The following is a 26,517-nucleotide window of genomic DNA, read 5'->3' as shown; positions in this document are numbered from 1 at the left end:
CCTTATGGACATTGTATTGAATACTGAATAGAGATTAGTTGAAATAAAAGAAGCATTTACCTTACAAAAAGAATAACTTCACAGAGGAATCAAATAACTTGATTTGCTTTTTAAGTCAGCCAAACTCAGAAATAGATTTAAACCATTAGGAGATATGAATATGCCTGTAGTATCATCTAACAAAATTCAGTGGGGTTAGATTGAAGGAGGTTTATAAAATATAAGGAAAAATGAAGGAGTTAAATTTCTAGGAGAAAATATCCTTGTTAGCTAATGCTAAATTAGATTCCTGTATAAATATTGTGATATGTCTATCAGTAAAGAAATTAATACAATTTTGTTACATTTTATTTATTATTAAGACTCTTTTAAGAGAGTTCATAGTTGGCAATTTTAAAGATTCATATGAAAAACTCCTGAGATTGGCTAGAAAGTAAAGTAACCTTATTGAATGTAAGTTCTATGTGATACTGCATATGGGTTCAGGTGAATGGATAAAGCGTTTTGCTTATCTGTTAGTAAAAGATATGCAATAAAAAGGTAGTGCAGCCTTTCTGCATGGACTTGTCATTCCTTGTTGTGCATGCATGTATTCTTTCTATGCATGCATAATTTCAGATTCTTTCACGTTGTCTTACCCTCATGCCTTCAAATCGTGACAAGGCTCTTAGAGGTCTCAAAGCTCTTAGTGTCCTAAGGGATTTAATGGCACCAAGTTCTGAGTAACCCAATGCATTTGCTGTTAAGCTAACCAAAGAGACCTATATGAAAACAGGAAAGTGAAAATTATTATATTGTACATTTTACTTTACATACCATAGATGTGAGATATACACTTCGTTAGAAGATTCTAATTTTGGATCACTTTCTTCAGGAATAGGGAGTCTTTCAAGTAAAAAAAAAAAAAAAAAAAAAAAAAAGAAGAAGAAGAAGAAAGAGGCAATATGAAAGAAGAATAGGTAAACAAACAAAAATAGCATAAGATAACTAATGTCTGGAAATATTAGTACTTCTGAATTTCACCCTTTGCTACCAATCTGAGGGCATTTAAAACCACAAAAACTGAATTAATCTCTCCTTTTTACCAATTCAGGTATTTGTCTTATTTTTCCTTTGTTTTACAATACTGTTGAGATCAATAATTGTTGTTGATAATGTAATTTGATTGCTCATAACTGAAAAGGAAGTCATTGAAGTTTGTGTTGAACTACACATGGGTCACAGAACAACATTGCTCCTCTGAAATTTGGTTAAAAGGATTATTTTTGTTATAGGCAGTTAAACTGACTAATCCTTTTGCCTGACTGTTGAAATTATGTGCTCTACAAATTGACATTAACCCAGACTATGCTATTTCTAAGACCTTAGAAAAACACTTCCATAGGTGGAAGAATTTGACAGGCATTTAAATATTCCATGTCCCTGTATTACCTCAGTGTGAAATGCAACATTCTCCACATTTGCTATGGCTCCTGTCCAAAATATTACCTTCTGTTTGTTTCCCATTTTTCCTAAATGTTCCCTCATTATGCTGTTCTAATTCCTTAACTATTTACTGGGCCAAAAATAACGTAATGCTCTCATGTAGTCTTTCATTATAAAGAACAATGTATGAGATAAAGAGAACTGTAGGACTGTGCCTGTATTTTAAAACAAGCATTATATATGAAATTTTTAGCTTTTAAAAATCAATAGTTCTTCTGAACTTTTCAGTAGCTCTAGCAGCTACAAAATGTGGTTCTTTTGAAATCTAAATGTCTTTTCCCAGCACATTCATATTATCACTGAAAACATTCAAGCTGCCATAATCTAAAGGAAAATTAAAGAAAACATCCACATATGTAAATACAGCATTTATCATGAACTAATTCAGGTACTTGAATATGTACTATACCTTCACATAATGATGTATTCACATTTCTACATTCACAAAATGGCTGTTTGGGATATTATGATTTAAATAAGGTGAAACATGAGAGAAGTTTGGTTTAGAAAACTAACATCTGCTTCTGCTCGCATGTTTGTTAATCTTTTTTGTTGTAGGTGTCACTTAGGTGAGAATTTCAATACAAAGATCAGAGAGGGTACTTTGTATGAAACATGGTTATGTGTAGCTGTATATGTGGAGCTGAGTCCTAGATGTATTTAAACCACAATGTACCCAAATAAAAAATGTGTAAATACCCATAAAAAAACCCCAAACAACAACAACACTGAAGACAATTGCTCTGATGATCTGATTAGCCTTGTATGATGGGAACATATTGAGAAAGTGTTGAGAAAGGGTTTTTGGCAATACTTTGGGACAATAATTTCCTATAAAGTTCTCTTTTTGTCTGTTCCATGTACATTTCTAAGTCATTGAAACCAAGACAAAAAAGAAACTTAATTTTAAAACTGAGTTTGTTCAATATCTGGTTTTTGTACATGTTTTACCAAAAATTACTGTCTTGAAAATATAGTGACTGGTTCTGGTTCAGTAACTCTGTAAAAAACAAAGTATTTGAGGTTCACCCACAGAAGTTAATGAACTGCAGAAACAGTGTACTTTGCTGCACACTGGAGGTTTTTTCCCCAGGGTGTTTGTTTAGGATATTCTTACATGCTCCATAATTGTATCAATGCATCAAAGAAGCATTCTCCCATTTCACAGCACAGTACCGTAGAGCTAGAACTATGAGATAACCATTGCAGCAAAGATTTCAAACATGCCTGGGAAGACTGCAAGCTCAGCAGTATTTACTGGACTTCAGTACTAATTAAGCCACACTACCAGCACTAGAGGTAAATCCTGCTTTACTTGTGGAGCCCTAATTTATCCATATGGTGAAATCTGTGGATGTGATGTTCATTTTCTTGTCGGAGGAGTTTAGATTCAGATGGTTGTCTGATGTCTGGTGGATCAGATAGCCATCTAAATGCTTGATTCAACCTAGACCACAGCAGGAGGAATGATGGGTCTGAAGGTGGGAGCGAGCAGCCCAGGCCAGAATGCAGGGCAGCATGACCTCTTCCAACAGCAGTGTTGGAAGAAACCCCCACTGCCTGGGGGCCACCATGTGAGGTCCTTCTGTTCAGCAGGAGAACTTCCAGTCTCTCTTAACATAGCAAGGCAGTGCTGCAAGCATAAAGTGAAAGACAGAGAAACATGCAATTTTTCCAGCTACCTTACTTTTCAAATTGAAAAAGTAAACTAGTTGGCATTAATAGATACTTTGGCTGCAGAAAAAGCAAGTTTATAAATTATGACATAAATATGAAAGTGTCACCTAGGAAATGCACTACATACATCAACAATCAGGAAGTCCAGCCAGCACCAGGCATTAGTAAAATATGTTTGGTAGCCATAGGCCACCCACTTCAGCAGCATTTCCAGAATGAAGATGTAAGTGAAGACTTTGTCAGCATATTCCAGCATGGTCTTGATAGTTTTACGTTGTTCAATATATATATCTTCAAAAGCCTGTTAGTATAAACATTTGAAGATGTGTTATTTTTTTGTTACTGCACATATTTCAGGTTGTACCAAAACAAATCAAAAAAGGCATCAAAAAAGGAAGTAATCTTCAAGAAAATGCAAGGGTATGTAATTTCTATCTAATGCTTCTTCTTCTAATAACTCAGTATATACCTGCTTTTTCTCTATGGAAATATATTTTCCAGCTCACGGGAAAAAGAAGCATATTACACAGCAACCACTCCACTAGTCAGAGATTTTTAAAAATGTATTTATTTATTTATTGCTGACAGTGAATTATTCTTCTGAGATCATATTCCACAATTACAAATAGAATTGATTCTGCCAAGTCTTGTGCCTGAATTGAATTCTACTGAGATCATTTGGCTCACATGTAGGTAGACCTAACTTCAAAATACAGGGCCGTAGCTGTAAAATTTTTAGGACAATGACAATACAATGTACCTTTTCTTTTTAAGTCCTCTAACTTCCTGACAATTTTAATTTTTGAATCTTAAAAGAAGTTCCTCCTCCTTAAAAGAAAATTACCTGTTGAAATCAATTACCTGCTTTATTATTCACATCTTAGGAGAAATGTAAAATTTCTGAGCTCCTTGCCACGCTATTTACACTTTTTGAGTTCTCACTTTTAGGCAATTATAAAAACAAATAGCTCCTGCTTTTCATAAATTCTTCAATTTTTCCCCCTTTAATTGCTTTCAAATTTCAATTATGCTATTATTTCTTATGGAGACTGACTGATTTTATCAGGCTGAAAGAACTAGAATGATCTGCTAGCTTGCAAAGATTTGGACATTTTTTGATGCTGACATTCATTTTTACTCAGCCTGCTTTCAAACCACTTGACATCTGGCAGTTCAAATGATTAGTGTTTGTGTATTGGGCATCAAGCTAAGATCTGTGTAATTCTGGTTACTTGCATTACAGTGCATTACAGGCACTGTGGTACCTGACACTCGTGTATTCACTAAAATCTGGGAAGCCAGCACGGAATGTCATTTCATTGGTACAGGTGGGGTGACACCAGAGGCTGAGTGAGCAGGCTGCTGGCAGCAGAACTGTGTCTGCTCCCTGCCTGGGAGCCCTGGGGAGGGGTGTGCAGGCTGGGAGCATCCTGCCTCTGCCTGCCACATCTCTGGCTGTAATGGCAGTGAGATGGGTCTGGAGCATGGCCCGGGGGGGAATATGGGATACAGCGCTGGTAGGTACAGAGAGACGTTTTCACTCTCACAAAAGATTTTAAAGGGACAGCAGAGTCTCACATCTCCAGAGGCTTGGGCTAATCCATGCTCTTTCACAAAATAAAGGTTCTTTGAATGACACACCTTAGACTCACAACCACGAGGTGGGGATCTTGTCTCAAACTTCCTCTCAATATAGTAACAGAAATTCACCTTTGTCAGATCTCCTTCCACTACTTTTCTCATTTAAATTATTGTCATTGAAGATTTTCTGTACTTAGTTGTGTGTATCAAAATTCAAAAGCGTAAACTTGATTTATTTTTTTTATTTTGAGGATTTTAAATGACAGGTAAGGTGTCACGTGGCATTGCATAAAAGTTGTTTTTCTAACTGTTGTGTTGATGTTAGACCAAACAAAAGCAGAATAATTCTTAGAGATGAAACTAGTGACAGGTATTGTCATAAACTGCTAACAGTATTAACAGTATTTTAAAGTGCTGGGAGTCATCTAATGAGTTTATAATACAATTTTGAAACATAATTTTTTATTATGTTATTTTATTTATTATTTTATTAATTAAGAAGTTAAGGAATTTGCCAAAGGGTAATTAAATCTATCAGGGTAGATGCTAGATATACTCTGCATTATCTTATACCAAATAGTCTGCCTAAGAAACTTCACCTCAGTGTATATATGCAGGCTCACTTTAATTTAAAAATTAATCCACAATTTCTTTATTTTCAATCTTTATTTTTATTTTTGAAAGAAAAATTATTGTTAGGGATTGTTTCGTTTATTGTTATAGATTTGTATTATGGTTGGCTTCCCTTTATTCTGCCCTTGAATGCTTGTTAGAGCAAATTCATGGTTTTGCACATGTCCCTTCAGTCTACATGAGTATGAGTCAGTAAAAGCTAAATTGGAAGTCTAAATAATAAATTCTTATTCTTAGAAAGGAACTGAAAAACCTACATAATCTTAGCTTTTTTTGCCGTTTTAGCACACAGCATTTACAGGACTACATAAGCCAGCCCTGGCCCTTGCAAGGTGTTTGGAACTGTTTATGCCATTATAGTTCCAAACACTTCAACAGTGACAGTCCTTTTCCCTGAGCTACATCAGTAAGCAGCAGTGAAAGGAGAGAGCACACTCAAATGAGAACATCTAATATGTTCTCTTCTTCACGTGTTGTTTCTCTCTGCCTGAGGCATATCACTGCCACTTCCAGCAATGGAGTTAGGCTCTCTCTAATCACTTATGTCTGTATATTGTTGAGAAGAGACTGTTTTTGCTATTTTCCCCAAGGCCTGAATAAAATTTAGTCCTATCATTTGAAGAATGGAATACTGTTAAGATAAAACAGTATTAGAAGAGACAATTTTAAGGAGTTTTCTGACAACATGGGAACATTCTCTTCATGCTTTACTTACCAGAGCTCCACTACTGAGGAGAATCATAAAGACAATGAAAGTCTCAAACCAGTTGTGTTCAACAATCCTGAAGCAGGTTTTTCTAAGGTTCCACCACTGCTTTCCTCTCCCTTCTTCTATACTTACTTGACAGCACTTGAACCTTCTTACACAGCCTTTAGAACAATATATATAAGAGGAGGAAACAATCAAGAGAATTTTTTAAGTCACATTAATTTTGATTACACATTCTGTTAATGACACAATGTTATATTTACAGTGCTATTTAGTAAAAAGCCAATAGATTTTCACCTACATAAACTCCTTTTTCTTCAAAGAAAGAAAGCCAAGACATTGAGACAGTTTAAACTTACAGTTAAAAGAACAAATGAGAAGAATGTATTTCTCATTTATCAAGAAGTAAGTGCTCAATATAGTGCACACAAAAAGAGAAAAGTCCATCAAAGACAAAACCAAATTACAGAATACAAATTAAGAGTTAAAATATGCAAACTCATCCAGATGTCAGGTAGATTTATGTAGTAAGATAAGATAAGGGTCAATGATATTAAACTGTACCTTCTTCTGTTCAGTATACTCAATTCAGACAATGTTGCATTCATTGTATGAAAAAATCTAAGCCTCTTATCTGAGTTCTGGGCTTTTCAGTGCCAGCTAATTTCTCTAACTTAATTTATTTTACCTATTTTTTTCCCCTATGATTTTATGATTTAGCTGCTGACTTTTATGTAGAAAAATACTAGTAATAAATAATGGTATCTTTTGTGACAAATCCGAGACTGTTACAGTACTACCTCTAACAAGTTCAGTGTAAATTTCTGAAGAATGATCTGCTATGTCCAGAAGTAATCCAACCTGACAATAGCATTTATTGTCCAATGCCTAAATCGAACTTTTGCTTACACATACAAAAAATGACATTTTTACCCTTATATTACTGTTTAAAAAATATTTCTTTCCCCACCTCCTTCACACGCACACATCCATAAGCTTTCTCCAAAAAAGTACCATTGGAAAAATGTTTATGACCAGATTGTGATTTTATTGAATTGTGGACCAATAGAAGGAAGAATGAAAGTTGAAGGAGTCTACCAGATGAGGCTGTTCTTGCCCCAGATGGCAAAAAAGACTCCTCCTTTTGCCAATGTGTAGAAGATTCATTTAGCATTTTGCACAAGACCATCTAGGTGCAGTTTTTATTTATCACTAAACAGCTGTTTTAGTAATGTATACTTTATAAAGCACTTAGATATCTGTGAAGAATATTTTAAATAGCGTGTTTATTATCTGTAACTAAACTCTGAAAGTACACTAACATAATAAAACTTTTGATATAATATTTTTCTTATTTTAAAAATATAGATACATTTCCAATAAAATGTTTTCGTAACTGTTTATCCAACACATAGTATAATTGTGGTATCAGTGTCCATATAATATATTATGGACTAAAAGTACTACTGGTAAAGTCAGAGCTTAACACTAGCGAAAGAGTAATAGGATTCCTAAATCTTAATACTTAACTTACATAGAAAATGATTCTGTAATTCTATAAATAATAATTATTAGTAGTGTTTTTCTTCCAAATACCTTCTGTGAAGCAGGCCTCTGGCTCCTGGGCTTCTTCAGGTTCAGCTTCTGGTTGTTCTTCTGCAGGAAGTCCAATATCAACTGTGCTGCCTTCAGATGAACTAGATGAATTTAACTTCTGTAAAGGAAAGAAGCATCACAAATGCACAGTAAATAATTTTAAGGCAAATATTATTTGATTCTGGAATAAGTAAATTAGACAATGTTTTTGAATGTTCTGAAATTCAGTATAAGAGAATTATTGATAAACATCTGAGAAGTTTCTACAGTCTGGTTCCTCCTGCACTGTATGAGTCTATTATATAGGTGGTATATCAGTAACAGGTCAGACTTCAAATAAAATTGTGTTTTAAACTGAAAAATGTGGGTAATGATGCCAAACCTGAGAAGATTTATGACCACAAAAAGCCATAAGTTGTAATGATCTCTTGACCTATATAGAAATAATGAAGCTTAAACAAATATACAGGAATTTGTAGTGCCTACTGAAAATCAGGTAAGAGTCTAAAAATAACTACATAAATGAGGTGTGAGCTCAGAGGAATGAGGGGAAAAAAGCAGAGAAAGCCTTACTTCAGAGGTTAGTAAACCCAGATTAAAATTGCTGAAAATCTAGCTCTGAGTGAAGCAGAATCTGCATACAATAAGACTGAGGTAGTTTAAACCCGTAAAATAATCAGATTGCATTTAATCAACAAATTTTCAACAACATAATGGGCATAAAGAGAGAGGCATAAGTTGGAAACCAAACTTTAAAAAAGTGTGCACTTCAGCTAATTCTCATCCTAAAAATCTGAAAACTGTTATAACATGTAGCATGCTTCTGGAACCTGGTTGCAATCTAGCTCTTTGGTATTGTGGCTAAAACTTCAGCAAAAATGTGAAGAAAATATATTTAAATATGTATGGCTAAACAAAATAATGAAACAACTGGAATATAAATCACCGAGTCTAACTATAAACTCAGCACTGCCAAGACCACCACTAAACCATGTCCCCAGGTGCCACATCTTTTAAATGCCTTCAGGTATGACAGTTCAACCACTTCCTTGGGCCACCTATTCTGGGGCTTGACAATCCTGTCAGTGGAGAAATTTTCCCCAATACCCAACCTAAACCTCCCCTAGTGCAACTTGAGGCCATTTCCTCATCCTCTCTCTTCTTACTTGGGATAAGAGCCTTATCCCCATCTCACCACAACCTCCTCCTGGGTTCATCAATGCTTGGTGGCAGCAGTCCTTGTGGTATTGAGGACAAAAAAGAAAAACAACCCAAACACTAACAAAAAAACCCTCTTATTAAAGCAGTGGTAGTAATAAATCAGAAATGTCATAGTACTTTTTCAATGGGATAAAAGGTAACCCTGCTCCTACAGGTAGCAGCACATCAGCAGACTCATTTCCTAAGCTTTCCTAAACTGAGTCTATGTCTAAATGGGATCAATTCTCTGTTGGTCAGTCATAAACCAGGTGGTGTTTCTCTATTTGACTGTCTGCTCTGTGATGGGTTGGAAGATGGACTGGACAGCATGGATATAGTGATGGAGAGTAGATAATAAGTCACTGTTTTCCTCTAAAGGATCTTTGCTTAAACAGTTTATTTTGAAATTATTCATGCTGGGGGTGTTTCATGATGTGCTGAAAGAAATTTTAAGAACCTTTATTGTAGCATAAGCATAAGTCAAATTAATTATAGACGTTTTAGCTTATTTATTCAGGAAAAGAATAATTAATGTTTCAGATATTAATTAGGAAATGGGAACAACACTGTCTCTGAAATAAGTTGCTATGGGGAGAAGCTGTTTGCACAGATCTCCTTTCTTGGAGGAGGATCCAAATATTGCACTTAGCTTAACACTGAGTTTTTGCTAGGAGCACTAGAGGGCTCTTATTCACACTGAAAGGATAGTGGTAAAGAATCCAGCTACCCTAAAATTTAATGTCTGAAGCACTGTTAGCAATACAACAGTGGGACAGAAAGGAGAAGATGAGCTATCCTGTAAAGATACTTCATTACTACCAAAATCAGAACTAGCTGGTTAAGGCTGAGGTTTCTCAAGTGAGAAAATTAATACTGTTAAGTGTCTGGAGAGGTAATTTTCGATTTTGACTAAAATGGCAACAGAATAAGTCATTTAAGGTGTAGTTGTTTTTCAAATTCTGTCATCAAATCTATTTAAATTATTTTGCTGAAATAGCCACATACAAAAAGTTATGTAATGGAATAGTTGCAGCCTTAATATGTTTTTAAAATTACAGTTCTCAAAAAGGCTTTATATCAATAGTCTGCTTTAGCATTCCTTTAGAAACAGTAGATATTTTCATCTGTTGGTATTTTCAATATTAACAACCAAGTGAATCTCAAGTATATGGGAGAGTCTATGGTTAAGGCTTCTTTTTATGGGAATCTAGGTCTAGAAGAGCTAGCAGTTTTAAAATCTAAAAGAATTCATATGTCTAAAGGAATGTCCAAAGGAGTTACATAAACCATCCATATGATTTCTGGTTTATATCTGCTTTTTCTAGAGGCAGAGAGAAGGTGCATCACACTCCTCATGGGAACCTTGTCACAGAAGGCAAACAAAAATTTCTGAGGGAAGAACACAGCAGCTAAGGCACTGTCCCCTAAAAGTTGTTACAACTACCATGTAGACCATACATAGTTTTTATGGATTAGTTGAATCTCCCATTACCTGGCCTCTTATTCCCTCTTGGGGGCCATAATTTTAAATTTTTTCTCACATTTTTTTAATCAAGAATTAAGTCCTCCTTTACACACTTATTTATGCCCATCTACAAAGATGTGTCAAAATAAATGATTAAGGATTGAATACACTGGTTAATGAGAACTAAAACAAAAAAACCCTAAACAATGAAACAAAATCCCTCAAAAGATCAAAGAGAAATGCAAAAAAAATATCTAAATACCTCTTTGCTTTCTTCCAGGTCTGATTCACTACTAAATTCTTCTGTGTTGAGATTTTCAAAGTCGGATTCACCCACAGCAATGGGCACTGTCACAGTGAGGCTTGGGTTGTTTATGAATGACATGTAATCACTCTCATCAATTATATATTTTTCCACACTGCTGCCTGTGCCTATACCACTGGTGGTTCCATTTGCATCTTTAATATAGTCATGGTCCTTGCTTAGTTCCACAGTTGTATGGTTAGAAATACAGCTATTTTTGTTGTTTAAATCATCAAGCGGCTTGATTTCATCTAGAGCTTTCTGTTTTTTAACAAAAGCTTTTTGGATGAATTCACGTGCTTTTCTTTTCACATAATCTATGCCTTTCTGCATTCTTGCCACAGCAATCTGGAGATTGTTCATTTCATTATCATCATCTGTCACGGCAAGGTTGTCTGCACTAAATGAGCTCAAGAGCAAAGCCAAAAATAGATTCAGTACCTGCAGAAAGATTGGGAAAAAAAAAAAGAAAGATGTTCTAGACTTTATTAAAAAAGGAAATTTTTTTATTAAAAATGTCCTATTTGTGACATCAAAGGCTGAAATCCCAATAAGTCACCAAAACCAAATAAGTAACCTAAAAAATGTTTCTCTTCTCCATAAAAACCAAGCTTATTTCACTTAAGTCATGCTCGCTATTCAAAAATATTTGTACAATTGACTAATATCTGTAAATTTGTCTTTAATTCCCCACAGTATAGAAATATTTTGGTGTCAAAGCCTATAATCTAAAAATGGAGCTATCAGATCTGCTGTTCAGCATCATTTAAAAGTTTAATTTAGCCCATCACACAACAAAAATTAGATTATTCAAGTGACTAATCATATGGTATAAATAATAAAAAAATCCACAGCAACTGGTTTATAAAGAGCCTATAAACTAAAATTATTTGGAGCACAAAATATTTTCAAAGGGCCAAAAGAGAAATTAGTCACATTCTTAAGTGCCCACTTTGACATTCTTAGGATTTTGACATGGCAGAATATTTTGTTCTCTATCCAAAAAAGCTCTTAAGCTTAACTTTAAGCATTTCTTGAAACTACCTGCTTAAGAGCTTTGTTGAAGCAGAGCCAGAACGCTTGGTTCACTTCAGGACTGAGACCAGTCTCTTGCCAAATCATTTTTTGTTAACTCTTTGATTACATACCACTAGGTTTCCAATCACCATGACCATCATGAAGACTGTAAGGCACATGGCTTGGCCTGCAACCTCCATGCAGTCCCACATGGTTTCTATCCATTCTCCACACAGCACTCGGAACACAATCAGGAAAGAGTGGAAAAAATCTTGCATGTGCCATCGAGGAAGCACACAGTCACTTGCAATTTTGCAGACACATTCCTTGTAGTTTTTCCCAAACAGCTGCATCCCAACCACAGCGAAAATGAACACAATGATGGCCAGCACCAGGGTCAGATTCCCCAGAGCCCCCACTGAGTTGCCAATAATCTTAATCAGCATATTTAGGGTTGGCCAAGATTTTGCCAATTTGAAAACTCGCAACTGGAAGGAAAGAAAAATATTGTCATGAAAACCAGAAAGACACAAAGATATTTTAAATTTAATTTGTGGAAGGATATTGCTGCAAAATATGCCTTTAGTTGGACAGTTCAGAAGGTATCATCTTGTCTAAAAGCATGAAGATGGAAATGTCCCTCAAGAAAGATTTGTAAAATTGTAGTTTGATATTCTCAAACCATAGCTTTTACTGAAGGCCAAAGAAGCTACTCATTTGAACTTAAAATCTAGGGTTCACCTGTTAAAATCATCTGGACAACTTTTCAACTGGTACTTGTAGAGAACTATTTCTGTGATGCCAATCAGAGCATAATAGCTCTAGTGAGTCAATTTATTTCTGCATAGTTGGGTGTTTAAAGTGTGTATATACAATGGATACAATGGAAATAGGCCCAGGACACCCACTGCAATCTGTTTGGATCTCTATCAATTCCCACTGAAGACTGTAAGGTACCCTGATCAGTAAGGATTTGTGCTAATAAAACTGCCCTCAGGATCAGTACTGTGGCAAACATCAAGAACGTTTTTAAGACAAAACCAAAATTGTTTTAATGAAACCACATTGAAAAATCAGTACAAATGAAGTATATTTACCAATCTGAATGATCGAAGAACTGATAGTCCTTCCACATCTGCAAGGCCAAGTTCAACCAAGCTAAGTGTTACAATAAAACCATCAAAAATATTCCAGCCTTCCTGGAAATAATAGTAAGGATCCATTGCAATTATCTTGAGAAACATTTCTGCTGTGAAGATTCCAGTGAAGACCTGAGTTCAAAGGGCAGTTAGTTATTTCACGGTGAAACGTAATGCTCCAGGTCTAGCTGTTGTCTGGGTTTTTAATTCAAGCTATGTCTTATCCAAAAACATGACTTAAAATAGTTACATTTACTACAGTGATTTATTATGCCCACCTTCCCATAACAAGTGTCAAAAAACCAGATGATTTTTCTATTAACTAAATTTTATACAAATTACATAAATTTCTGTTTTACAACATTTGAAATCCAATTTCAACTTTCTAAGGATATGGACTTTCTCATGTACTGTACAAACAATGTACAAATTTGACTTTCAGAACATAAGTCAGAATGTTTTCCAAGAAATTATATGGTATAGCTCTTTCCTGGTATACAAATTACAAATGAGGCCAAATCTAAGACTACAGGAGGGGGCAGCTTTTTGCCTGCTATGGCCTGTGATTCAGTTCAACAGAGCTGTAATTATTTATACCAGATGAAAAGATGGTATACTATTATTGATATGGCAACTGAGATACTTCATAATGTACTGAGGTACAACAATTTCCTGAAGCTCAGTAACTTCTACCTGCGTGTGCCCAGTAAGTTCAGCAAAGCTGGCTGGCTCAAACACTTCCATGTCAGGAATAAAAGAGTATTTAAGAAGGCATTTTAACAAAGTACTGCTGGTAGTGGTTTCTCATCATTAATTTCTATGCTGAATAAAGTAGGAATTATTATTTAAGACCCACCGAAGTAATAACCCAAAGTAGCTTTGAGAGAAGTCTTGGGAGAATTCCTTCTAGGATAGGAATGTACTAAAGCCACTGTTAAAAACTGCTTGAGCTCTGCTCTGAAATGTTTTCATGGGGTTTTTTGTTTGTTTTTGTTTGTTTTTGTTTTGATAACACATTTTCCAGCAAACTCCAAAGCAAATAGGACAGATAAAGAGCATAATGTAAGTGGGATAATCAGGAGACAGGAAAGAAGCGTCTGACTTGCTCTGCCTAGGAACACCAATACTCAAGATAGATTGTTACAGTCTTCAACTGCACGTAGGACACAAACACCAGAGAGGGAAAGGTTACCAAGTTTTAAGATACAGGACTGGAACCCCTGAGAAAGACATAAGAACGATAGAGTTTGAAATGCCAGCTTAGGTTCCTAACAATCAGAACAGCACGAGGAGCTTTGAAGTGGAACTATTGGAGCAGCCAGCCCCTGCAGTCCTCTCTTGCAGAAGGGGTTTATGTCAGGGAGCCTAAAACTGGAAGAGTGTGGTGCTTATAGACAGGTTCTCTCACACTCCCTTTGTAGTCAGAGGTACACCAAGATTTATACGGAATTTTCTTGTTTGGAAAACAAATGCATAAAATGCTACAATACAAGATTTTATTAGGAAAAAAAGGTTCAAATTTCCCTTATTTTAAGTATATGAAAATCAGGTGTACTATTTTCTATTCATTCTCCCTCCTAAATTCTATAGTTATTTAAATTATCTATTTGTTCCTCATTACAAAACAAAGATTATTAAAAATCACATTATAAGAAATAAATTCTTAAAGTAAGAGATAAAGTAGGACTGTAGCTGCAGATCCTGCTATGTGATCAAACCTGTCAGTTCAAAAGCATGAGAGCTACAAAAAGTTAACTCGTGAAATATTTAATAATTTATCTTTTTGAAGCACAGAGAAAGGGAGAAAATACAGCTGACAACATGAGGAAAATATTTCTTACTAATTATCTGAGGATAAAAAACAATAAAAATAGGAGAGGAAAAAGTATTGTGGGATATTTTTTACATAAAGCATAGAAAGAAAACAATTCACTTATCCATATAAAAAGACTTGCAGGAGAAAATTTTAGAAATGTTTTTAAAGGGATCTTTCAGCTATTGTAAGTTTCTGCTTAGGAAACAGCAATTAAAAACACATTCAATAATTTAAAGATTTGTATTTCATTGGTTAAGAAATTAACACTGCATTTATTTGCATTGTGTCTCTTCCATGGAAGCAATGCATTTCCTGGTTTAGTAGTTACACAAATCAAACTCTGCTTAAGATGGACTTAATTTAATGTAGCATTGGAGCCAATTTTTAAATTTTTAATTTGGTTTTGCAGAACACAGCAGTATATTGATTTTACAGTATCCTAAACTACATGAGTCAGGGTTGACAGTCAGATTTCCAGAAATGTTCTGATACATATATCTGAAGGTCAATAAATATCCAAAAAGCTGTTAAAACTTTTTCTTTCAGTTATCACAGGCATATTACCTTCCAAATCATGAACGTAAAACCCCAACAAACTTACCAGATTTCCAACTGAAAGTACGTTATTGAATTCGTCGGTCATCGGATAATGTTCCATAGCCATGAAGAGTGTATTTAAAACAATGCAAATTGTAATAGCCAGGTCAACAAACGGGTCCATTACCACTAAGTTGACAATATGCTTAACTTTTAACCAATGTGGACTGCAGTCCCAGATCAAGAAAATATTTGCAAATTTATACCAACATGGTGGACATTTCTGTCTCGATTCTTCAAGTTCTGTGGGGAAAAGAAGTTATATATGTAACTGTGATTTCTCTAACATTCCTCCTTGCAATATGAATTGTGCCAGTCAAGTTTTCAGCCTTTAGAGGTAGTGATTAACATTCCTTAAGCCGTCATTCCACCGGGCTTTTAAGGAAAGTCTTTAAAAGGTGCTGTCAAATATATTTGCTATGTTCAAAGCTTATCAGTCAAGCACAACTTCTTTGTATTCCAATCACTATGCCAATCAGCATCAATTTGTGCATCAGTTTGTATTTAATTTCTCCTTGATTACACTTCAGCTTGCTTCTCCCACCTACTGTTCTAGTGTGTAAATATTTTTATTCTGAAACTTGCAGCATTTAAGGGAAATTTTTCATTCCTAATTCAAGAAAAAAAAAATTGATCACCTAGAATAGATTAACAGAATAACTGAATAAATATAACTGCAAAAATGCATATATATTTTAACAATAGTTGCATATGTTTGAAAAATGTTCAGTAGCTTTTTTGTGCCCAACAATATATTTTTAATTACTATGCATAAGCATCCACTCACTTATGACCATGCACATGAGTCAGATGGCAACAAAACAATGAGAGAGAAATGCTTCCTTATGTAATAACTTTAATGCTTAGTTATGTAATAACCTTAATAAATAAAGCGCTTTGAGTTTACTGATAAATATATGTCAGTTTGTTGGATGCTATCTGTACTTAGGCTATTTTAAATCTCTTTTCAAGTTTCAACTCAAATTTTCAGAAATCCATGGGAAAAATGGGATTAAATATTAAGCTATGCATAGCACACACCTTCCACAGTGTTTGTGAGGATGCTAGCAATACTCATGGCTCTTTCCCTTAAAGCTGGATCTTCCAGGAAGTCCATGGAAACGTGAAAAGAACCTGACATTCTCTTCCTCATTTCTGGTTCTGTTGTGGTGCCCTATACAGAGAATGATAGTAGGTGAGACCATGCTGAAGAAACAACCAGATAAGCAAATACTACAAAAGCCTGTTAGTAGTGTCTTAGCTTGGACACGTGCTCCGTGCACTTCATATTTTATCAGGTCAGACTTTTATTACTTTTTAGTAACTTTTAGATAATTTTAGGAAGGCATGAGATCATAGGTACCTACAGTTCAAGACAGAGTTTATTTACTTAATTTTTGCTCTTTTTTTTCTGTCAAGATATGAAGTCTTTAAACATTTAAACAAATTGAAACAAATAGAAAAGGGTTGAGTTCAAAATATTGGATGAAATTTTGCCAACTGTAATTTTTTTCCTTGCTCCCAGTGGCAGAATACTCTGGGGTTTGTGACATTTGGGGTTTGTCTTCTCCCCTAATCAAATGTAGCAAGTAAGAAAAGTCTGACTTCCTCATGCTTCCTCATGCTAGGACTTTTTAGCAGTCTGAGTAGACAAGTTTGGACTAAGCAATAATTTTTTTGGAGGCATTGTCTCTTACCTTGGGAATGGTAAGAGAATGGCAGCAATATGTGCTGCACATATGTTCACACAGATATTTGCATTTTTGGAAATATGTATCAAACTGTGATCTTCCAATGTTGTCTATACTACAATATTCCACCGGAAATGGATGGAAAATATACAGGAATGAGAAATAAATGGTAATAAGGAATCGACAACTTCCTTAGATTTTTAACCAGGCTGACAAGGAAGAATGATATCAAAATTAACTAATGCTAATTTTGATAGTGGCAATACAGCATCATATTGATTGCAGCTCTATAACATTTTTGAATAATATTTTCCATTGTACATCAACTACAGTAGCTAGATGGACCTTTAGATCAGCTAAAGGAAAGTATGGGACAGGAGTACAGTGAAGCATAGCATTTTAATGAATGTGTATGTTATTATTTTATTACTTGGAAACTGTGACTTGCATTTGTTAGTCATGAGAATCTTTGTAAGTAAATGCTCAGGTTGCAAACCTATCTTAGCTGTTTTATATACTAAAGACTTTACAAGATGCAGGAGCATTCACAGCTTGACCAACCAGGAAGCATTGCCAAGGGTTCCATTCTGTAGAAAACACTGGCTGGTGCAGTAAGAGAAGGCCACCATGCCTAAGCTATTTAAAACTTTCTTACATTGTCATCAGTAGCTGGTTTATCTATTATCACCTCTGGCAGAAGCTGTCCAACAGGCGATGTAGGAACAGATGGTCCACCAACCAGGGAAACCACCCCATTGCAATCCACAGTGCTGTGCATCTTCCCATTCACTGGAAACACTGCCAGCATCCTGGATGACCTACTGGCCTGGCTAATGTTACTGTTGCGCCGTTCACCGTGTCTGCGTGGCACAAACAGAGAATCTCTTCTGCTGTCATTGTCTTCAAAAGTGCTGTGCTCATCATCAGCAAAGTCATTTTCTGATCCCACATCTTTTGCTCGACCTCTGAAGCTGAAAAGACTTGTTCTGCTGTTGCGCCTTGGGGAAAACAGGGAGCCACGAATGCTCAGCAGAGACTGCAGGTAAATAAAATATGTGAATATTAGCTGAAATCTTAAATTAAAGTCCAAGATTAACACTGTTATTAGATAAGCACTGTTTGGTTTTTTTTGTTAAATGGTAGTAACCATATTACCTGGAAGCTACATGCTGCTGTGAAATTTTTGCATGTATTTAATTAGAGATATGTTTTGCAGATAGAAGTATCACTGTTCATGGATTCTTAAGGTAAAACCAGTGTTGAACATTCCTTTTTCATCTAAAGTTGCCAAATAGATTAGTTGCATAATTCCCACCAAGAACAAAAGGAAGTCCATACATGCACTTTTTTTCATGTATGAAGCATCTTGCCCATAGTGAACAAACATTGGTTCAAACATCATTGAAACAAGATGAAAATATGAGGCTATCATAACAAACATACTGTAGCATTTAAAAAAGTCTAGGTAATATAGAATCATGCTAAAAGGAACCCTACATAATCAATCAGAGAATATCTTAATACTATTTTAAAATAATCCTATTAGAAGAACAGAGATATGAAGTTACATTTAATTCTGAGGGGTTTTTTTTCAAGCCAATCTAGAAGCTAGGGCACTTCCTCTCAAGTGCTAGCAACACTAATTAAGGTAATAAAAGTATAAGTATTTCCTTTGTTTATGCAGTAGCATCATATTACTGTACTTTAGGAAGTAGTTTTGCAACAGCCTATCATGCTTTAAATATAAGCTTTTACTAAAAAAGCTATAGGCAGTACCTGATGTGGAGAAGAATACTTCTTTTCATATGTCAGTCTATTGCCCTCAATAGACAATCGGAAACCTTTCCTTCTGATGCTGTCTTCTGATTCAGACTTGTGAAATTCATCTTCGTCTTTTTCCTCTCCTCCAGACTGCTCTTTCTGTTTCCTTTTTTTCCTTCTATTTCTCCTCTCTTTTGCACTCTTTGAGCTCAATTTTGATGCATCTGAGGAACTTTCTGAGAGCCCTCCTGCTTCTCCTCCAGCACTGGGCTCCCTGGACTCTGCAGATGCTGTTACTGCTGCTGCTGCCACTGCTGCTGCCTGCCATGATGCAGAAGGAATTTATGTCACTGAGCAAACCACGACATAATGTTTTCCTTTCTTTAATTTACTTATACATAATTTCTACTCCAAAAGTCCCAGATCTTAACACTTTCTATAGGCTATCCTCTCCCTAGGTTTTTCTTCTAATTATTATTAATGAGTTGACTCAAGATATGTTTTGGTCATAGATTTCTCTCATCCTTCATGAGTAAATTTTAAATGCAGAAGTCTACCAGACAGTGTTAATGACATTAGAGTAGAAAAATATAGTGAATAACTTTTACCTAGTTTTAAATCTTCCTTCTAGGCAGCTGTATTATCCACAGTACCCTTCTTCAGTGCAGAATAGAAAACCTCTGAGCTAGCTCTGACATTGAAAGACCAACAAGGTGCTTTATATTTCCAATTTCAGAAACTGGAAGTTGAATATCTCTAGTAAACTCGCTTCCTTACAGTCCTGCACTACTACACCATAAATGATACCTGTGCTGCTTCTTGTTGCTTCTTCAGTTGTTCCAGCATTTGCTGAAATTCTGCCTCTTTCTGCTCTGCTTCTTCCAGGGTTGCTTGATTCTGTTCTTCATAGGCCATGGCAACCACAGCCAGGATCAGGTTTATCAGATAGAAAGAGCCCAGAAAAATCACCAGAACAAAAAATATCATGTATGTCTTCCCAGCAGCACGAAGAGTCTGGAAATAATAGCACATTTATAAGCAACATATTATACATATATGTTTACAGAAGTTCTGTTTTTCATATTATTAAAACTGAGATAAGAAAATTGACTCTAGTCCTTTTGCACCACTGATACTAACATACTTGGTCTACTTTTCATTGCAAATTTCTCACCAATTGATAGAGGTTTTCCCAGAAGTCCTGAGTCATCAGTCGAAACAGTGACAAGAAAGCCCAGCTGAAGGTGTCAAAACTTGTGTAGCCATAGTTGGGGTTTCTACCAGCTTTCACACAAGTATATCCTTCTGGGCACTGCCTACAAAGACAAACTGGACATTATCTATTTAGTAATTTTAATATTATTGACTGAATAGTAGTGTACTCATATGTGCAGCCAGAACTGCAAAATACCATGTTTTACCTCCTCAGGTATTCCTCTTCTTGTTACTTATCAAGCAAGCAGGAGCTATACTAATACTAAATTACTCATTCATCATGCAAACACCCAGTTTATCTGACCAGCCCACTGGGCTCTGATCAGGAATGCAGAGCCTAAGCCCAGTGTAACAGCCTTTCTTATGTGAAAGGAAGTGGTTACTCAAAATAAGCCCCACTCCAACTGCACATCTACAGAATGTGGATCTAATCTCTACACAGTGCAATAATATAATTAAATTTAGTCTTACCCAGCATCAGAGCTATTTCCACAAAGCAGAGCATCATTTTGCCCTTCCAGAAAATAAAAATGACCTGTTTCAAAAAGAATTTAAAAAATTGTAAAATTCAAAATGTAGCCATTATCTCTAAAAGTTTTAACGCGGTTTCTGATCCAATTTTAAACAAGCAATGTTATTTTCTCAGCAGGACAACAACTTTAGAGTAAATGACATTATGAATTTCATTAAGCGCTATCACTCGTGGCACTCACTGGTAAAATGCCAAAAATTTACGAAAAATTCTGTCAAATGCTTCTAGATGTGGATTCTCCCTTCTGTCTGACCACTGAACTAAATCATGCTTTGTGAAATAATGTACAATTTATTAGAATAATTAAAAGCTACCTGAAACAATAGTCTCATAATTTCTTCAAAACTTTCTGATCAGTATTGCCAGGGGTATCAGTTTGTTGCTCACAAGCACTTGTGACAATAACCACATATGTAAACACTGCAAAAAAATGAGCATCAGCTGCCAGTGGCTCTGATGCTCATGGGTGTGCACATACTGCTGCTGTATCCCACTGACTATATGAAGGTCCTGGCATACACCTAAATTTAACTCAGACATAATTACTGCAGCAGCCACAACTTCTTAAGTAAGATTTTAAGAGTACATGACAAAATTATTGAACACCTTAGTAAAATAAATTGGGTAAGTTTCATCAAATCACCCTATAACCAACCATCCCATAGTCTGTAGAGTAAGGCCGTAGTTAAAGGACATTTTAGATGGTTAAAATAACAAAGACATTGACCTATCTCTTTTTACAAGAACAAAGAGATGAGCAAAACTTTGTGTTTATTAAGATTCATCTTGACAGTATCCTTGAAAAGTGTTTTTCTTTTCCTCCTCAAAGCAGAAACCTATAGTCTTGATTTTTGGAAGAATTATTGCAGAAGCTTCTCCTGTAATGACAATCTTTGATCAAAGGCCTAAGGATGTTTTTATACAGGGTCAGACCATGTGTCACATTTCTGATGGAATCCAAAAGTATTGCTTTAGGCAGTCTGTAAGGACAGGAAAGGGACAATGGTGATGCTCCTCTGAGCACCTCCCTGGCTCTAGTTGCAGCAGCTGAATCGCAGCAGCTCCAGAATTAAGGTGGCACCTTTTTTGCTTCCTGAAATTTAAACCCCATGTAGGATTTCTTTTCCATTTAACTGTCCTGTTAGATTCCCTGTAAATGATCTCATTTGAAAATGAGTGCAGGTCAGTTTAAACTTGACCCAGGCTACTACAGACATTAATGAACTCTGAGTCTGAGGAGGTGTCACAAGCTGCTGGCTCAGCACGTATTGATTTGCTGCAAGACGGGTACAGCACCAGGGCCAGCTGCATCACCCCACCCTGTGAGCAAAATTCACCATTTGGAAAACTGAGTCTTTAAGCTGTATGTAGACCTTGTGCTGACACTTTGCAAAGGGCTCATTTTCAGTTCTAATGATGTATCCGCACCTCACAGAGAACAATCTCCTGTGCTGTGCAATTGCACGGCCCTGTGTGTGGCTGCTGTCACTCTGGGCTGGTGTGCATTGCAGAGCTGCTCTGTGCTGAAACACAGCTGTAAACAGAAAGCTGATAATATGCTGGCCACAGCTGACCCTTAGGAAGCAAATCTTATTCTGCCTTATGTCAGCCAATCATGATTAAAACATGCTGGAACATAACAGCTTGTTGGGAAGAATTCAAACCTGCCTTGATATGGTTTACACGGAGCAGTCAGTCCTGATCCACTGCACTGGCTGAGCTGAACTGCTACAACAGTTCTGCACTCAGGTTCTGTGCTTCAGACAAGATGTGCCCTGCAAGGGTGCTGTACTTGCCAGCTCCACAGAAACTAGAGCCCCACAGCCTTTCTCTGAGTGCACTGACACACTTAGGCAAGTGCTGAAAATATTACTACGAACAGGAAAATCTTTATAATACACAAGCTGAGCAGTATAAGTATGTACCCCTATCCAGATGCAAAACTTTGTGTTTTACCAAAATGAAAAATCCTTCATTATATAGTGGTGTAAGTTTGGCTCATCTTTAATTGATTGGGAAATGCTCCCTTGTAGGTGAGCACCTAACTTCAAGCAAGATTAAAGCTGTTTGAGTAAGCATAAGGTATAATATGAGAAGCAGAGAGAATAATTGCTATTTCATTAAATAGATTGTGAGATGTTTTTTCTCAGAAAAAAATGTTTATGGAGAGGTTGTTAAGACAAACCTCAGCTTTATCAGAATTCTTACCTTGCAAAAAGAAAAAAGTGTGTGTGTGGGGGGGGGAGTGCTTGACTCAATACCAGGAATGCTTACATAAAGACCCTCTAAATGGTGTCTCCAAAAATGAGCTCAGTGGTAAAATTAGAGCTTAGATTCCCTTTTCCGCTTAGTATACAAAACTATTGGCAAAATAACTTCCATAATTCCTACAGAAGACACTGCCATTGCACTCCTCCTAGCTGCAGGTAAAAAACTGCTTATTGCCCTGTGAAGCAGCTGGTTTTTGTATCTTGTCTGCCTGCCCACATGCAAAAAGAGAGCAGGAAGCTGTGAGAAGATAATTTTTCTCTTTGAAACTGCTGGTAAGCAAAGACAATCTTATTAATGTCATAATAAGACTTGTAATTTCATTATAAATTTCATAATACATATGAAATTCTATAAATATACCAAAAGTTCATGTAGCCATTCAATAAATTACTTCCTGCAACCAATTCAACTGAGCTTTATTTTCAGGGGGCTTCAGGTCTTCTTTAAGTAAAATTAAATCTGAACTTAAGTTTATAAATTTTTTGTTTAAAAGTCAGGAAATTAAGTTTGGCCTTGAAGTCTAGGTCTTCATTAAGAGACTGCTTAGACTGTCATACTCCACAGCATGGGATCTCCATGAATTCACATGTTCAAGTAAATTGAGTTTCACAGAAAGATTGGTTTAAGAAAATCAGATGGAAATCCATCATAGTCATTGATTAGCTGTGTGATCACAGTTAGAAGCTGTCTCACTTCTATTCAAAATTTGTCTGGCTTTGACTTGTAGATATTGAACCTGTTATATCTCTGCCTGCTAGATCAAAGATATGTCTGTTATGAAAATTCTGTTCCCCATGGATTTTTTTTTTAACTGTGATCAAATCACCCCTTAAACCTTCTCTTTGATATGCTAAGTAGGCTGAGCTCCTGGTCTATCTTGGTATAAAGCATGTTTTCCAACCCTTTAATCATTTTGCTCTTTTTTGAACTTCCTCCATTTTTTTCAACTTTCTATCTAAATTGAACTTTATATAGTATTCCAGTAGCAATTGAAGTAATTCTAAATTCTAAATACAGGGGTAATTCTGTCTTCCTGGTCAATAATTTATTTATGTGAACAGGATATTATTTAGCTTTTTGGCTGCAGAGTTTTAGCCTTAATTAGTCAATCCTGGCTGCACCAGAATGCCTTAGGTGCTTCAGCCTCTGTATTGTTAAGGGCTTTCCAACTGCACTTCTGCCTTTCAGTTTCCCTGCAGCCTTACACACAAGCTGCTGTGGCAGTGTCTTCCAGAGACTCTGTGGCAGTATCTTTCCTGTGTCCTCACGTTGTTCTTCATGTCACTTTTATTCTTATGACATCACACTTGCAAACACACTATTGCCCCAGCAGTGCTCACAGAAGGCAATTGTCTCTGGTGTGAGATTCTTATCTCTTTCTCCTCCTTTTTCCTATTCTTTGCTTGTGGCTTTTGTTTTATATTAAGCGACCTAATAACATGCATGTACAAGCTCAAAAACCAGTCATCTGTGCAGCACACACTCTGATCAAAGGGCACTCAAATTAATGCTAATAGCAATGTTAGGAGGAGCAAGCTGTAGGGAATTTGAGGAGATGCTAATGAAAATCACAGAGATGCTATGGGAAAAGTGTTGTGACCATTGCTGCACTGGAAAGGATAACCAAGTGAGGAGACTCACCTGGAGACCCCATGACTTCTCTTTGCAGCTGGTCACTACGATCTCTTTTCTTTCTCTCCCTCTCCCTCTCCCTCTCCCTCTCCCTCTTCCTCTCCCTCTCCCTCTCCCCCTTTTAGTTCTTAATTTACTCCAAAAGTAACTTTCACTGTTACAGATGATGTATGCATCATCTACAGTCTCTATGCAAACCTGTCTCAACACTAACTGTGAGCATTTATTTGTAGGATAGATTTGTCCTCTCACATTTAACTGTTTAACACATTTCTTTATCCACTCAGTTTTCCAGACTGCTCTGTTATCAGCAAAACTGGTCAAAAAATCATACTTTGGGAAATTATCAAAGTGGAAAGATGCATCAAAACAATGTCTGAAGGAGTTTGTCTGAGGTTGCTGCTACTCAAGGTTTTAAACATCTAGATCATGGAAGAACACTTTTCAGATTTGGAATTGATACCGATCTGATAAGGATGGTGGTGAGTTTGAGGAAACAGTTACATTTTCAAAGCTCCAGGCCAGCTGAAGAGATGGTTTGACATAAACAGGGTGGAATAATAAACTGTGCAAATGCAAAGTGAAAAGTCAATGAGGTACAAGTGTGTAAAAGATTTAGGAGCAGGTAGATACAGGCTGAACAAAACTACAATTGCAAACAAGAGCAATCTATATAGGATTTATAAAACAGAAGTCACTATGCTACCACTGCTTTCCTACTTTGTATGCCTTGTGTGGAGTAGAAATGCCTATATGTGGGTACTGCACTTTAAGAAGCATGCTTATGAAAAAGAAAGGATCCAGATGAGAGATCAACGTCTAGAAAATACATTATAAGAGAAAATGGTTAACAACCTGCATTGTTTGGCATACAAGAAGACTAAAAGAGTAAAGAACAGGGCCTGAAAACATAAGAATAGTCTCCAGATATTTCAGAAACTGTGATTAATGATACGGAGTATTTTTTTTTGATGACTGTAGTGCAGTTTATAAGGACAAGCATTATTTTTAGCTGAAAAATCTGTTAGACCTCAACCCTTCTTAATAATAATAATAATAATAATAATAATAATAATAATAATAATAATATCAACTATTATTATTATTATTATTATTATTATTAGTATTAGTATTAGTATTAGCATTAGTATTAGTATTAGTATTAGTATTATTATTAGTATTATTAGGCCCAAGAATGAATTGAAGGTGAAAATACTGAGGACCTCACCACTGGACTTCTCACTGCGTATCAGAAGTCTCTGGTATCTGCCAGAAAGGACATAACATGCTGCTGCTCATCTTGCTTTGGATAACAGAATGGAAAATATTTAGGACTAGTAAGTAATTTTAAGACTCCTTTCTGTCTCAGGGGAGATGTGAATTTGGCAGATGGAGCTGAGAAAAAGAGCTATACCAAGTAGCAAGTCCATGTTCCTTGTTCCCTCTTCCATACTGGCCTTTAGAGCAAACATATGAGAGAGAAAACACTTCTCCTGTTCTGCCTTAACAAAATTTATTGTCCCCTCCTCTCCTTCCTCTAAGAACTGGGTCAGCCACAAACCACTTCAGTGAGAATTCTGCAGACAATACTTACTTTCATCTTCAATGTACCCCTTCCAGTCAAACACAGCCACTGTTGAATTAACCAATGTACCATTTTCACCTATGGTGCTGTTTAGCTGGGAGGTAATATTTGTTTCCAAAGTAAAATTTTCTGGAGGCCACTGCAGGCATTTATTCCTCAGGTTGCCCATGAACAGCTGCAGCCCTATCAGTGCAAATACACTCAGACAAAACACAGTCAGGATCATCACATCTGAGAGCTTCTTCACAGACTGAATCAGGGCTCCCACTATAGTCTTCAGGCCTGCAAATGGAAAGGAGTTTTTATTCTGATGTTGGAAACCTTTTCAAAGCACAAGAATGACAATGTCCCCCAGTAAAGTTACAGTTTCATGCAGAAGCCCAAATACATGATTGTAATGTCTGTGAAACAACATTTTTCTGAAGAGCTTTTTCACTTGTGAAAATGAATCAATAGCTGAAACTTATGTCCGCTTGAAACTGTGAATGGAATGAGTTGCATATATTTCAAAACAACTTGTTTTAATGATAAAACAAGCAACTATTTTTTATTCATGCTGTAAATTGATCTCACATAAACATCTTCTTTCTTTTCATTTGTCAATACATCTT

General features: G+C 36.0%; 1 protein-coding gene across 1 annotated transcript in view; it reads right to left on the bottom strand.

Annotated features, from left to right (window-relative positions):
- Positions 1–26,517, bottom strand: part of LOC134047226 (sodium channel protein type 1 subunit alpha) — a 62,173-nt gene that overhangs the window by 21,798 nt on the left and 13,858 nt on the right. The window contains exons 6-20 of the mRNA XM_062498232.1: positions 25,916–26,188; positions 20,358–20,421; positions 19,846–19,987; positions 19,479–19,685; positions 18,687–18,992; positions 17,566–17,946; positions 16,261–16,393; positions 15,224–15,462; positions 12,765–12,938; positions 11,799–12,155; positions 10,609–11,091; positions 7,682–7,799; positions 6,092–6,246; positions 3,290–3,463; positions 639–761 (exon numbers count right to left, since the gene is read on the bottom strand). Coding sequence (XP_062354216.1) covers positions 639–761; positions 3,290–3,463; positions 6,092–6,246; positions 7,682–7,799; positions 10,609–11,091; positions 11,799–12,155; positions 12,765–12,938; positions 15,224–15,462; positions 16,261–16,393; positions 17,566–17,946; positions 18,687–18,992; positions 19,479–19,685; positions 19,846–19,987; positions 20,358–20,421; positions 25,916–26,188 — 3,329 coding nt within the window. The remainder of the gene's footprint in view (positions 1–638; positions 762–3,289; positions 3,464–6,091; positions 6,247–7,681; positions 7,800–10,608; positions 11,092–11,798; positions 12,156–12,764; positions 12,939–15,223; positions 15,463–16,260; positions 16,394–17,565; positions 17,947–18,686; positions 18,993–19,478; positions 19,686–19,845; positions 19,988–20,357; positions 20,422–25,915; positions 26,189–26,517) is intronic.

This window comes from Cinclus cinclus, chromosome 9 (genome assembly GCF_963662255.1).
Source record: "Cinclus cinclus chromosome 9, bCinCin1.1, whole genome shotgun sequence".
Lineage (NCBI taxonomy): Eukaryota > Metazoa > Chordata > Aves > Passeriformes > Cinclidae > Cinclus > Cinclus cinclus.
This window is presented reverse-complemented; position numbering and strand designations above follow the sequence as displayed.